The sequence below is a fragment of the Pseudoliparis swirei genome, chromosome 4 (genome assembly GCF_029220125.1).
Source record: "Pseudoliparis swirei isolate HS2019 ecotype Mariana Trench chromosome 4, NWPU_hadal_v1, whole genome shotgun sequence".
NCBI lineage: Eukaryota > Metazoa > Chordata > Actinopteri > Perciformes > Liparidae > Pseudoliparis > Pseudoliparis swirei.
The window spans coordinates 29,569,891-29,583,966 of NC_079391.1; the positions used below are offsets into that span (position 1 = coordinate 29,569,891).

At 42.7% G+C, this 14,076-nt stretch overlaps 2 protein-coding genes across 2 annotated transcripts; both read right to left on the reverse strand.

Moving 5' to 3' along the window:
- Positions 1–36: 36 nt before the first annotated feature.
- On the reverse strand, positions 37–961 carry LOC130192540 (histone H1-like). Its single transcript, XM_056412600.1, has one exon. The coding sequence runs from the start codon at positions 956–958 to the stop codon at positions 365–367; it is 594 nt and encodes a 197-aa protein (XP_056268575.1). The 5' UTR covers positions 959–961; the 3' UTR covers positions 37–364.
- A 2,619-nt stretch (positions 962–3,580) lies between these two features.
- Positions 3,581–10,750, reverse strand: LOC130192746 (immunoglobulin superfamily containing leucine-rich repeat protein 2-like). The gene is made up of 2 exons (XM_056412881.1): positions 10,662–10,750; positions 3,581–8,899 (listed from the first exon to the last, which is right to left on the reverse strand). The coding sequence occupies exons 1-2, from the start codon at positions 10,665–10,667 to the stop codon at positions 6,803–6,805; spliced, it is 2,103 nt and encodes a 700-aa protein (XP_056268856.1). The 5' UTR covers positions 10,668–10,750; the 3' UTR covers positions 3,581–6,802.
- Between the last annotated feature and the right edge of the window lie 3,326 nt (positions 10,751–14,076).

Sequence of the window (14,076 nt, forward strand, 5' to 3'; positions counted from 1 at the left end):
AGGATATTATCATGAGCCATATTACTTTGTCAAATGTCTCTAATGTGCTGGATATAGAAATAGGCTTGTTGTGGAACTGGAAAACGAATGAAGTGCTAGTATGAGCTGTATGTGTTCAGGCATATTTATTCCATTATGTTGCAAATAAATATATCTTGGTTATTAAATATACCCCCCCTCATTTCATATTACTCTGTAAAATAAATGTCCTGTTGTGTTTTTCAGGCTCTTGAACAGTACAAAAATGAACGGGACTCATGATTATAACATATACAATAAAATGGGAAGAAAAAGCTCTTAGACGGTGTGGGTGGCTCTTAAAAGAGCCTTTTATAGGAGCGTTGTTGTCCAGCCTGAGAGCAGCTCACTTCTTCTTGGGTGCTGCTTTCTTGGCTTTGGGCTTCACAGCCTTCTTGACGGGGGTCTTCCTGGCTGTGGGGGGCTTCCTCGCCACCTTCTTGGGGCTCTTGGTGGGCTTTTGGGGGCTCTTTGGGCTCTTGGCCACTGCGGGCTTCTTGGACGCTGCGGGTTTCTTCGCCTTCTTCGGGGACTTCTTTGCGGCTACAGGTTTCTTGGCTGCCGCTGCTTTGGGCTTCTTGGCCGCTGCGGGTTTCTTCGCTGCGGGCTTCTTGGTTGCGGGAGCGACTTTCTCCTGCTTGCTGATCTTGAAGGAGCCGGAGGCCCCGGTCCCCTTGGTCTGGACCAGCGTCCCCTTGGTCACCAGGTTCTTGATGGCGGCCTTGACGCGGGACTTGTTCTTGTCCACATCGTATCCTCCGGCGGTCAGAGCCTTCTTGACGGCGGCAGCAGACACGCCGCTCCGCTCCTTGGAAGCGGCCACAGCTTTGACGATGAGCTCCGCCACGCTGGGACCAACCTTCTTCGGCTTGGACACCACCTTCTTCTTGGCTGCTGCTTTGGCCGGCGCGGCGGCTTGAGCTGGAGCTGATTCTGCCATTTTGTTCCGTTGATGCTCAGAAAACACGAGAGTGAGACTGACTGGTGAAGAGCTGCGAGCAGGGGGCGGTACTTAAAGCCTCCATGAGAACCGTGGAGACTCAACCCAGCCCGGGACTCCTCTGAGCGCTCTGAAAGACGACTCACTTGTGTTTTCTCTTCGCTGATAAAAGACTAAAACTACACGTGGAACAAGTACTGAAGGCTGACGGCGAAGGGAGCCGAAAGAGGACTTGTTTCTCTCCATCTTGAAGTCATGTAGAGCTCCGATGATGTCTGTATTGTGTCTGAGGAGCCTCCAAACCTCACCTACTCACCGCCGTGGAGAGCGCTGATCGGAGCGTTTTCCGACTCATTTATGTCTTTAAATGATTTTAAATATTTCAGATCTCCTTCAAAACCCGTTTTCCAACTAGTCAACAAGTTTGTTTCGGGTCTCGATGTAAAAACAATCATCTCATGTTGATCAGTTCGGAATAAACTGAGGTTATTCTGGGAGCAGCAAACACACTGATGGTGGTCGAGGCTCATGGTGCAGACTTCCTATCAGAACTGCTTGATGTGAACATGTCATGAGCTGATGACTACTTTTCATATCAATAATCAATATTCTAACTATTAAAGATCAAATACACTGAAAAAACAAAGGCCTGTTTGGTCCAGGGAAGTATGCATTAACAGGTAGTTTAATATACAGGTATACATACAGTATACAGGACTGTCTCAGAAAATTAGAATATTGTGATAAAGTTCTTTATTTTCTGTAATGCAATTAAAAAAACAAAAATGTCATGCATTCTGGATTCATTACAAATCAACTGAAATATTGCAAGCCTTTTATTCTTTTAATATTGCTGATTATGGCTTACAGCTTAAGAAAACTCTAAAATCCTATCTCATAAAATTTGAATATTTCCTCAGACCAAGTTAAAAAAAAAGATTTATAACAGCAAAACAAAATCAAACATTTGAAAATGTCCATTAATGCACTCAGTACTTGGTTGGGAATCCTTTTGCACGGATTACTGCATCAATGCGGCGTGGCATGGAGGCAATCAGCCTGTGGCATTGCTGAGGGTTTATGGATGCCCAGGATGCTTCAATAGTGGCCTTTAGCTCATTTGCATTGTTGGGTCTGGTGTCTTTCAGCTTCTTCTTCATAATACCCCACAAATTCTCTATGGGGTTCAGGTCAGGGGAATTGGCAGGCCAATCGAGGACAGTAATGCCATGGTCAGTACACCAGTTACTGGTGGTTTTGGCACTGTGGGCAGGTGCCAGATCATGCTGGAAAATGAAATCCTCATCTCCATAGAGCTTTTCAGCAGACGGAAGCATGTAGTGCTCTAAAATCTCTTGGTACACAGCTGCATTTACTCTGGACTTGATGAAACACAGTGGACCAACACCAGCAGCTGACATGGCTCCCCAAACCATCACTGACTGTGGGAACTTCACACTGGATTTCAAGCAACTTGGATTTTGCGCCTCTCTTTTTGTGTCTTACCCTCCTGATGGAGGGTGTCAATGATGGTCCTCTGGACAGCAGTCAGATCAGCAGTCTTCCCCATACTTGTGATTTAGTTTACTGAACCAAGCTGAGTGTTTTTCAAGGCTCAGGAAACCCTTGCAGGTGTTTCGAGTCAATTAGACGATTCAAGTGATTTGTTTAATACCCTACTAGTATACTTTTTCATGATATTCTAATATTTAGAGATAGGATATTTGAGTTTTCTTAAGCTGTAAGCCATAATCAGCAATATTAAAAAAATAAAAGGCTTGCAATATTTCAGTTGATTTGTAATGAATCCAGAATGCATGACATTTTTGTTTTTTTAATTGCATTACAGAAAATAAAGAACTTTATCACAATATTCTAATTTTCTGAGACAGTCCTGTATATGTATATATACATATATATGTACTTGTGTGTGCATATATATGTATGTATGAATGTATATATATATGTATATATATACATATATGTGTATATATACATACATATATATGTATATATATATGTATGTATACATACATACATATATATATATACTTATATGTGTGTGTAGATATGTATGTATGTGTTATAGGTGGTGTTACCTGTGTGTAATCCAGGGATGGATTAACCAACGGGCCTACCGGGCCCAGGCCCAGGGGCCCATGAGCTCAGGGGGCCCCTGGGCCTGAGCCTCCTCGCGTGACGTCGCTGTTATTAACATTGTATTGATATGAATATGATGATATGACACGATGCGCCGTAGCCAGTATATGCTAGGCTAAGTCATTCATGTCAGTAACAGGGCCCCAATAGTCCTACTCAGGGATGTATTATCGTTGTTCCATACGGACTGTTTTGTTAGCTATGTTTAAAAATCTTTTTTTATTTATTATTTTATTTTTTACATTTTGGTTTCTTAATCCGTCCATGCATACAACCACAAGGTGGTTATTCTAGTTTTATCAATGAATTGGGTCAAATTAAAAATGTTAAAAGTACATTTGTTACCAGAAAAAAAGTATTGTTGTATTTGTGACGTTACATGACGGTGATACTACATCTACACAACCAACTATTCTAAATCTAAAGGTGAGAAAACAGAAAAACGAGATAGATGAGCAATCATTCAGTATCAGTTTGTCAAAACTTTATTGAGGCACATACAGGATAAGGAGAGTTAGTCAGGATATTTAAACACTTTGGTAAAGACCTACCGCTTCCTTTAATACAGGGGTATAAAACAGAAAATATTTTACTTTTTAAGTCAAGAGTATTTACAGGAGACACGTTTACAGTCAGCATGCAGGTCTTCTAACACAGCACTCTGGGGACGGACACATGACCCAGATACACCGAGGCAGTAACTCCGAGGAGCTTGTCCTGTTACACACAGTATGCAGTATAGACTCTGTGGATAATACTGAGCTAACAGTTTTAACTGGCGAGAAATAGTGTAGTGTATAGTCTTATATGTTTTGTCTCTTTGAAACAACACAGTTATTTCTAAACATTTAAACTCGTTTGAGAGGATTACGTTTCAGTAGTTTCAAGCTACTGCACTTCTAATACAATGGCACAATTATAGTATGTTTGAGTCCCATCTAGTTGTCATAATTTGACACAAGCTTTGTTACATTTGGTTTTACGCGTCCTTTTGTTGTTGTAAAACCTCGGCAGTCCTGATCCGTACGCCGGTTAGCAGAACTCAGGGACATGTTGTGTTTGCTCTTCTTTTCACTCATTGGCTTCTTATTAGGAACAAGATTTTAACAAATATGCTCTTAATAAATAGACATAGGCAATATGTGTGCAGTGATACTTTTTGTATGTTTTTTTTCTTTCTTGTATGAAAAAATAAACAATAAAGAAACAAATGTATTGTTTATCTCAGTTTTCAATAAATTCATGCCAGCAAATAATTTGTTGCATCTATAAGATCAATAACTCACTGACCAACTTTACTAGCTAAAATGAACAAAAAAGCCTTCATGTTTGCTGATTTTCAAGTCCCCTTGTATCTGTTTTTTAAATTTAATTATTATAATGTTTTCAGGTTTGGAAGGGTTACTTCAAATATGTATTTCAATACAATTACTATACAACCAAATCCAAGTATCACAATGTTTGAGTCTCTTGATGACATTACTTTTGGATTACCTCAACACGAAAGACAAGAGCAAAGTTAAATATGTAGTTTTGCAATTATCTTTGTATTTAAAACAGAACAGGGGAACAACATCACAATAAAGTGCAAGTTATTCCTTTCAGCTGTGACAGTCATCTTGTTTTGGACTTGAATCATTTGCCATATTAGTACCCCCAGATTTTAACTTCGAGCAATAGCATCCATAAAACTAACATTTTATTAACCTGGTTTGTCCTGTTTTATATGAGCCGACCAGAGATTTGAAGTGTTTTCACGCTAGGAGTCCTCTCATTAAAAATAATAATCTTGATGAACTGGAAAGTGTGCAGACAGACCTGCTTTGCAATAACTTGCACTGCCACTGTTATGTCGTTGCCCTTTTCTGCTTTAAATACAAAGATAAAGGCCAAATTTCCACCCAGTGAAAGTATTTTTTTGCTCGAGGCTTCTTAGTGAGACTCATTTCGTAGCAACATGGGCATATGAGCAATGTAACGCCGTTAGCTGTATTTTAGATTTATTTTGTCTGGATATTTTAAAGTTTACTGACATTCTACAGACAGCTGGACCAAAATAACATAACCAGGAGATTTCTTAATATTGTATCTGGTTCATGCATCCCACGATTGTCTATCACTAGCCTATGTGTAATTTGTTGCAGATCTGAATCCAGGTGCACTTTTAAAATTCTTTGAATCTTCTATTATATATTATATAATCTTCTATCCTGAAATTTCCCGACTGTGGGACTAATAAAGGATTATCTTATCTTATCTTATTATTAAAATAAAAAACAAGTGCAAAGTTGCAGTGTCTATGTGCTTTTTAGAAAGCCAATAACGCTGTTAGCAAGCTAGCTGTTTACCCCTGTTCCTAGTCTTTGTGCTAAACTAAGCTAACTGGATGTAGCAGCATATTTACTTGACACGCGTAGGAGTTGCATTTATACTCTCATCTAACTCTATGTTTCAAAGCAAATAAGCTTTGTTTCCTTAATCTTTAAACTATTTGTTTAAACATGACTCATGCTCTGAGGAAGGCCTGAAACGCATCACCAAAGGACATCTTAACATTAATTTGACGTACTTGCACAGACATTGAATGTACTGATGTTGTGCCAGCTGTTTCTACTCTGATAACCAGATGGTGGCAGCGGGGTGTGTTTAGGCTTGGCTGCAGAGTGGGTGGAGCGGGGGTGTGGTTCAGGGAACGGTGTCTGATTGTCATCAGCTGGACCGATTGGTAAATCGGTCCAGCTGATGAAAATCTGTGTTTGTGTATCTGTGAGGCTTTGCTCTTTAAAGGAGCTGGACGGACTGAAGACGAGAGAGCAGGGAGCAGAGACACAGTCTGCGGTCCTAACATTGGAATAAAACGTGTTACCAATTATCCCTCTGGTTGCGCATTCCTTGGTGCTTAGGGGGGGAAACCGACTGGTGACGGCTACAATCCTGTCACACAGATGTAGCTTCTCTCTCTGGAACACAAGCGGGTCGTATTTGTGCATTCTAGTGTTGTTTATGGAAGTGGATGAATGCATTCCATTGTCTATTTTGTAAGGAAAGAAACAAGCTGTGATACTTCCAGTGTAACAAGGTTAACGTGGACAGGCCTGCAGCTTTCTCTGAAACGTTTCTCTGGTAAACATCCCCTGACAATCGATACAGCCTAGCTGCCGGTAGCCTGTCCAGTGACTGAATAATGCAGCTCTGCAAGAGAACAAAGTCAGTGTATTTTGAGTCTGATAAAGGTCTAACAAAGCAATATGTCTGGGCTGCCTTCGGAAGAGAACCTCAACCTAAAATTGTGTTTCACCCGTCGACTGTTCAAAAGAGATGGAAGTGGCCTCTGAGTCTGAAGAGAGTGAAGCCAATAGATAAGAGCCTTCAATTTGCATTCTTTCAAATGACCACCAGGGGGCGCTTCCTCTGGTTGCAAAAATATGTCAGATTGTATAGAAGTCTGAGAGAATGACTCATTAACTCAGAAAACATTGCAAATATGAGTTTCTGATTGTGACAAGACTTCTTCAAAACAGCATGATGTTAATTTAGTAAATGATGGTCCCATTTAGAGTAGAATAGACAACAAAGGCTTAAGGAGGTGGCTAACCTGTGATTGATAAGTCGCTTCCCGGAGAACTGACAAACATAGGACTTCAAAACCACACGCAGAAAGTAAGCAGCAAATGATGTCAACAATTACTTATTTGGATATTTGTAGTTGCTTGTAATATTTACTGCTTCAGCTCCCAAAGATAACCTATCACTATACTCTGACCCAACCTCACAGTTGTCTAAATTCCCCCGGCACTGAGACAGAGAAAAGGACTCAGTCATGATACTCTCTTCTGTATCCGCCTCTCTCTCTCCGTCCCCGCTCTCCGTCTCCCCGTCCTCCAGCTGCCTGCCGTTAATCTTCCTCCGGGACTCGGCGTGAGGTGCGCGGATGTTAAAGTTGGCGGTGAGATTCCTCTCCATGTGGTACTGGCCCTTGGCCTTCAGGATCAGCTTGTAGGTCTTGCTGCGGTATTTGTACACCAGGTGGAAGCACATAGCGCCGAGGAGAGGCACAGTGGACACGGTGAGGAGGCAGATGCTGACGGAGACGATGATGAGCAGGTTCGGTACCCTCCTCCTGGTGGTGAACAGCACCTGGACCTCGCAGTCCTCCCCTCTGTAGGTCAGACACAGGGAGTAGTTGGTGCTGGGGCGCAAACCGCTGAACAGGTACGTGGTGACCCCCTCTTCGATCCTCGACCACTGCACCGCAGAGTGTTTGCGGTCGCCGGTGACGCACAGATACAAGCCATTTGAATTTTCTGAAAGGCCGTCACGCTCTTCACTGTCAATGTAGGAGCGCTCGTCCGATGTGGCGTCGTTGGCGACGGCCTGATTGGCGCCTGTGTGTCTGGGTATGAGGAAAGGATTCAGCCGGACTGTTGCCTCTGTTTCTGACACCACTAATGCAATTACGCCAAAGTCAAATGTGTACTGCTTGATGTCATCCAAACTCCCGTTAAAGATGTGGCTAGAAATGTATCTGGTGTTAGCCGTCAAGCCACATGTACGAGCTTGTGATAGATACACGTTCACCTCCTCGGAAGACTTGATCTCCGCAGTTGGCGGGAAAGTGGGTCCAAGGGAATCCAAAATAGATGTCCGGTGTGTTGTTCGGTGTACAGATGGGTGTGTTTTTGTGAAAGTGGGTGTTGTGGTCTTTATTTTGGTGGGTGTAGGTGTCGTTGAAGCCACCACCTTCACGGACACCAAATCCTCTGCTCTTCCGATCTCATTTGTGGCCGAGCAGCTGTAGTTGCCGCCGTCTTCCTTCCTGAGGTGTGGAATGATGAGAGTCCCATTATTAAAGACTTTGATTGGATTATAAGACGGTAGGGAGTCCTCGTTTGATTCTGACGCGTCAACGAAGGACAAAACCAGGTCTTGCTTCTGACTTTTGCTGCGAATACTCCACATTACCAGAGGGTTTGGGTTTCCTGTGAATTCACAGGTCAAGACCAATGCGCTCCCTTCATGGAAAGTCGTGTTGTGAATATCTGGCTCGGTTCGTATCATCACATTCGCGCTCGTGCACTTTGACTTTGGCAATTTCACGATCGCTTCCCCTCTCAGTTTCTGTGGAGTTGCACACTTGATTAGAGTCCGCTCAGGGACTGAGATATCCGTTGTTGAAATCCAGTCTCGGAGCCAGTCGAGGGAGCAGGTGCACGCAAACGGATTTTTATAAATCTGCAAGTGGGACAAAGACACCAAACTGTCAAACGTCCCTTCAGTTATAGTTATGAATTTGTTATTGTTGAGTTGAAGGGACCTCAGTTCTATGAGGTTGGCGAAGGCGTCCTTTGGCAGGTGGACCATCTCGTTGTGGTTCATCTTCAACAGCTGCAGGCTGGTGAGGTTCTGCAGTTCCTCCCAAGGGAAATCGACGATTACGTTGTGGCTGATGTCAAAGTTCCGTAGACGAACCAAAGGCGCGAGGGTCCCTTCTTCGATGGAGGCGATCTCGTTGTGGGCCATCCACAGCGACGTCACCCGGGTGACATTGTCGAAGCTCCCCGTCGGTATCAACGTGATCTTGTTCGCAGAGAGACTCACAGTCGTCACATTTGGAGCCAAACTGTCCGGGATTTCCACGAATTCTTTGTAGGAGCAGTCAGCAAAATGGAGTCCGTACCTATCTAAGCAGGTGCAGAGCTCCGGGCATCCGAGTCCCATGGCGAAGACTGAGGTGAGCCACACAGTGAAGCAGAGGATGTCTGCGGCTGCCATTTTCTGCTCCTGTAAAAACACAGTCACAATCCAGCAACCAATTAGTGGATTAAACCAAATGCAAAAAGAACAGTAAAATAATTGCTCGAGCATCAGCCAGAGATTATATATATATATATTTAATTTCTTTGAGCCCAGGAAACCTAAATACATTCCCTTCCACCACACTGAGAAATCTCAGAAAACACAAGATACCTAGAAGCAAAACTATCTGAATGGTGTTGGGGGAAATCATATAACCTAGGTAGAACTCCTTAGAGTTAGCAGCATAAACAATGATGTACCTTGCTATGATACTTGGGTATCTAACAGATGTTTCCTGAAAGCGGACTATGGTCCCATGTTATCTACTGCGGTTGGGTAACGGTCACCTTGATCCAACCGGAGTAAATCATGTGCCATGTTCTCCAACAATTGATCTGATTGGTTAAAAGGTCTGATGGCAGGGCTAAATTTACACGACAAATATGTGCTAAATATTCTCGAAAGACGGATTTGTTCAACTTGTTGAATGTTGCCTTGTGCTCATTAAAACACTTCCTGCTTGGGTTGCTTCGCCAATCAATGTTTCTCTGCTCTTCATTTTTAGCCACAATGGCAAGTGGGAAATGCTAATTTTTTAAAAACACCTTTGTCCACTTGATCTTTTCTCTGCATGATTGGACCGACCTACTTACTGAAGAATAACGAAAGCAGTCAAAGTGAAGAATCTAGAAGCCCCATTGTGATAAATTGAACAGCTTTTCACCTGTTTGACATCTCCCAAGATCCACATCATATATGTTTGCATCGATCTACATTATACATAGATCGCAGAGATCCTGACAAACTCTGCACTTTACTTTACTCAGCACTTTACTTTGTTTCCCCCCTGTATATTTAGTATTAGTATTGGTATTTAGTTTTTAGTATTTAGTTTTGTGTTTTATATTTATTTTCATTGATGCTCTGATGTGCACCGCTGCTGTGATTTTTGAAATGTCCCCACTGTGGGACGAATAAAGGAATATCATATCATATCATATATTATATTATCATTCTGATTGCCTTACTGTCATTTGTTCCTATTTTGGACCATCTGCCCTGAAAGATAGATAATTCCTCTGATGCTCTTCTTGATGTATTTGTATTTATTTTTTAGTTTAAAGATATACAATGTTACATTCTGCACATATTGTGAAGCCATTATAAGGCAATTTGGGGATTTCTGGGCCACATCATTAAAGGACTGACTCATATGTAATAGCTCATCCTCACACCATGCAATTATTCTGTTGACATGTTGATGTGATTCTCATTCTGTCAAGTGACAGCAAGTGCTGTCAGACAGAAGAATACACCCCCCTGCGGTGTCTGGGGAGAACAGGGAGAACACTGGCGCATAGATTACGCTTTGAGTTCAGCTGAAGCTCTGACGAAGCCCTCGGTGGATGCATTAATATAAGTGCGTGTTTGATTTAGATATGTATGTGGTGTCATTGTGGAGAAGCTTCTGGCATCAGACTACGCAGCTGCCTCCGGTGCTGAACGCAGCCGCATGTCGGCTCTGTTTGTTTACAGTCTGCTGCGTGGCAGGCAAACCGCTGCAAGCCACTCTTCATATCCATCTCCACCGAACAAAACATCATAACTGTCAATGTTATCTGACGCGATGAGCCCCACAACAACAACAAAAAAGACCTCGGCGCAGGGTCGCGCGTAAATAATTGATAGAGAAAGGAAAGAAGATCTCTCACCTCCGCGTCAGGAGAAAGCTGGGTGACATGCTTACCTGCATATGTATTTATATCTTCTTTTAAAAAAAAAATCTCTGCAGAAAATACGTCAGTCGGTGTTTCCAGTGTGCTGCAGCTCGGGATACATGCTGCTCTCAAGTTTGAAGATGCGGTCCGTGGTCCTGCGTGTCTGTAGTCAGCCGCCGCTACATGGCGAGCAGATGTGCGCGCGCTGCGGAGTTTCTGCTGTCGGTGATTGTTTGTCTTGCTGAGTTTTCTCCCCTCCTCATCCTCCCCTCATCACAGCGCTGGACAGAACAACGTTTCCCCCAAAAAATTAAAGGGGAAACGACATTAAAGGTGTTTACAGGGCAGATTGTTGCCTACTAATAATAACAACAACAATCAACAAACAAACAACATTGAACAGAAATATAACTAATACAAATAACTACTGTTAAGTCTTTAACGACTAAAACGTTTTCTAATTATCAACAGTAGGCTACCACAGATTACAAACTATATGAGACATTATCAATATGTTTACATTAAAGGGATAATACAGTGATTCAGTATTCAACAAACAATTTAAAATGCTGGCAGATATGGAACATTTATAAATTTGTTATATATAAGAGCATAGCTGCATGTCTTAAAGGAAACATGTAATGAAGAACTTGCTTGTGGACATGTATATATTTGGGGTTCTGGAGGACCGATCAACCCATACACTGTGAAATGAGACCCCACGACTTGGGAACTTTACCTTTGCAAAGGTGCGGCATATTTTTTTCCCTCACAAACTAATCAGAGCAGACTGAGCTGACTGAGGTGGGGAGCTTAAAGAGACAGGTGCTAAAACAGTTAGATAGACATAAATGAGTTGGCTTTTAAACAATAAAGCATGTAAACATATAGTAGAAACCCAAAATACAAATATGAACCTGAAAATCAGCATCACGTGTCTCCTTTAATGCTAGATGTTGACACTGAATCATACAATTCTTTCTCTGTCTGCAGTACAAGAGGTTAAACCGTCCTTTGAGCTGAAGTAAGATGCTATAGTGATACATAAAACGATCAACACTGGTCAAGAGAAGGTTGGATAAATAAAATGTGATTGTAATATGAAGATTGGACATAGACGTGTGAATCTATCTTAGTCGCCGATTGCCAAACATCTTTTCAGTGCAATAAAACGGTTGCTAATCCGTTCATTTGTGTTGCATTTGAATGAAAGCGATATGACAATGTTTAATTAAAATGCAGTGTTTTTAATTATCATCCGAGATTCACCCAGTGAGGTTACCAGACCTTATTTCAGTAGCAGGAGCTTTCATTTATTAATATTCTATGAAGACTCACACTGCGCAGAGCAACACGGTTATCTCTTTGCTGTCCACGTGGGGGTATTGATTATAACGTATGATAAATTAACTTTCCATGCCTTGGAACGTTGTTCGGCTTGATGGACTAACTTTTTCTGCACCGGCAGGCTGTTTGACTAGTGATGATGAATTACACCATTATTATTTGTATATAAGTATCTTTTTGCTAGTAGGCGTGGAGGCTCTCGAAGCTTGAGACGTCGTTAAAGGTTGACTGTGCCCGTTGGCAAATGAGATTATAAAACTCTCTTTGTGTGTGAGCTCTTTATTGCCTCAAAAAGGGTCTATTTAAAGCCTCTATAACTCTGCAGATGCTGTGCTTCAGTTGTGTATATTCCCCCAAACAAATGTAATTGTTGTGCTAAAATGTAAAGCTGGAGTTTTGGGGCCCTGAAGTTCTGGGGCCCCGCTTGCTGTTGTTCACACTGGCTCTTCGTCTGAGAACAGGGTGCACATGAAAAGCTTAAAGATAAGACTGAGTGCAGGCCTGTTTGCATTTATATTACATTTAGAAGGTGTTCACGTTATTGTGTCCTCGCCCTGTGCAGCAGTTTGACCAACGATCTTCATTTTCTGCAAACCGACAAAAGGAAAACGAGTTTATCAAAGAGAGAGAGAGTTCTGCAGGGCCGCATACGGGCCAGAAGAAACAAACAGGAAACAAATGCATTTAGCCTTATGAGGCCTGTGTTTGTGTGTGTGTGTGTGTGTGTCATGCAGTACTCGATTAGATAAGTGAGTCCTCTGTAGAAATATTGATCCATTTAGTTCAGATCTAATCTCTGCCTCATCATCCTGCCTTGTCACAAAATAAAGCGTTCTCCTCCTCTTTACGCCATGCTGCATGTTTCTACAGAGGCCCAGAAAGGACTAACTCTGTTGATGTATGCGTAGACATCGGGGCAGCAAGTGACCAGTGAGCTCTAGAGAGAATTGTGAAATACGTAGAATAACAAAAAGCAACATTCAGAGTTATATTGGCGGCTAAAATAGTGCACCTCTTTATATGAACTTGCAGCCTGTTTACTGAACCAGTTTGCTCCATCATGCCGAATATGTAACACGGGGAGTAAAGTTTAATGGTGGAGTCAGACTTTGTAATCATTCGGGGCTCAGTCAAAACCATGAGGGTCCGGGGGTCATCCTCCCCAAGATATATATATATTTTAAACCTTTTTACTGCAATTATATGGGCCATTTTCTCAAGCCATTTAAGATAATAGAACACCTCAACATCTCAAAATCAGAATCAGAATCAGAAACAGTTTTATTGCCAGGAATGTTTACACAAACGAGGAATTTTTTTTGGCGGAAGGTGCAACATTTGGACATGACAAACAAACAACAATCAACACGACAGAAAGACAACAAATAATGTGAAAGTGTTTGGGTGTGTGCTTCAAGTGGTGTGTTTTAGTTAAAAGTGTATGTTACACGTGGCGTGTGTTTAAGTGTTTAAGTTAAAGTGCATGTAAATAAAGTGGCATGTGTGTGGAGGAGGCCTCAAGTTAAAGTGCATGTTAAAGTGACGTGTGGAGGAGGCCTCCAGGAGGGAAGAAGAAGGAGGAGGGAGGAGGAGTAGGAGGAAGAAGGAGGAGGAGGAAGAGGAAGGAGCGGGAAGAAGGAGGAGAGAGGAAGGTGGAAGAAGAGGTGGTAGTCCTGGGGGTGACAGTCAGTCAGTGGGGGACCCGGGCTCCATAGATGAGCCCGACTGCCGACGGAAAAACTTTTGGTGTGGCGGGAGGTCTTTGTCCTGATGGACTGCAGCCTCCTCCCAGAGGGGAGGGACTCGAACAGGGAGTGTCCAGGGTGGGAGGGGTCAGCGACAATCTTTCTGGCCCGCTTCAGTGACCTAGAAGTGAACAGGACCTGGAGGGAAGGCAGATTGCAGCCAATAACCGTCTCGGCCGAGCGGATGATGCTCTGCAGCCTGCACTTGTCTTTGGCTGTGGCTGCAGGGTGCCAGACGGTGATGGAGGAGCAGATGATGGACTCAACGATGGCCGTGTAGAATTGTACCATCATTCTCCCTGGCAGGTTGAATTTCCTCAGCTGCCTCAGGAAGAACATCCTCTGCTGGGCC

What these genes read in the sequence shown, in the direction of transcription:
- LOC130192540 (XM_056412600.1), bottom strand. Translation starts at nt 958, where the DNA reads ATGGCAGAATCAGCTCCAGCTCAAGCCGCCGCGCCGGCCAAAGCAGCA.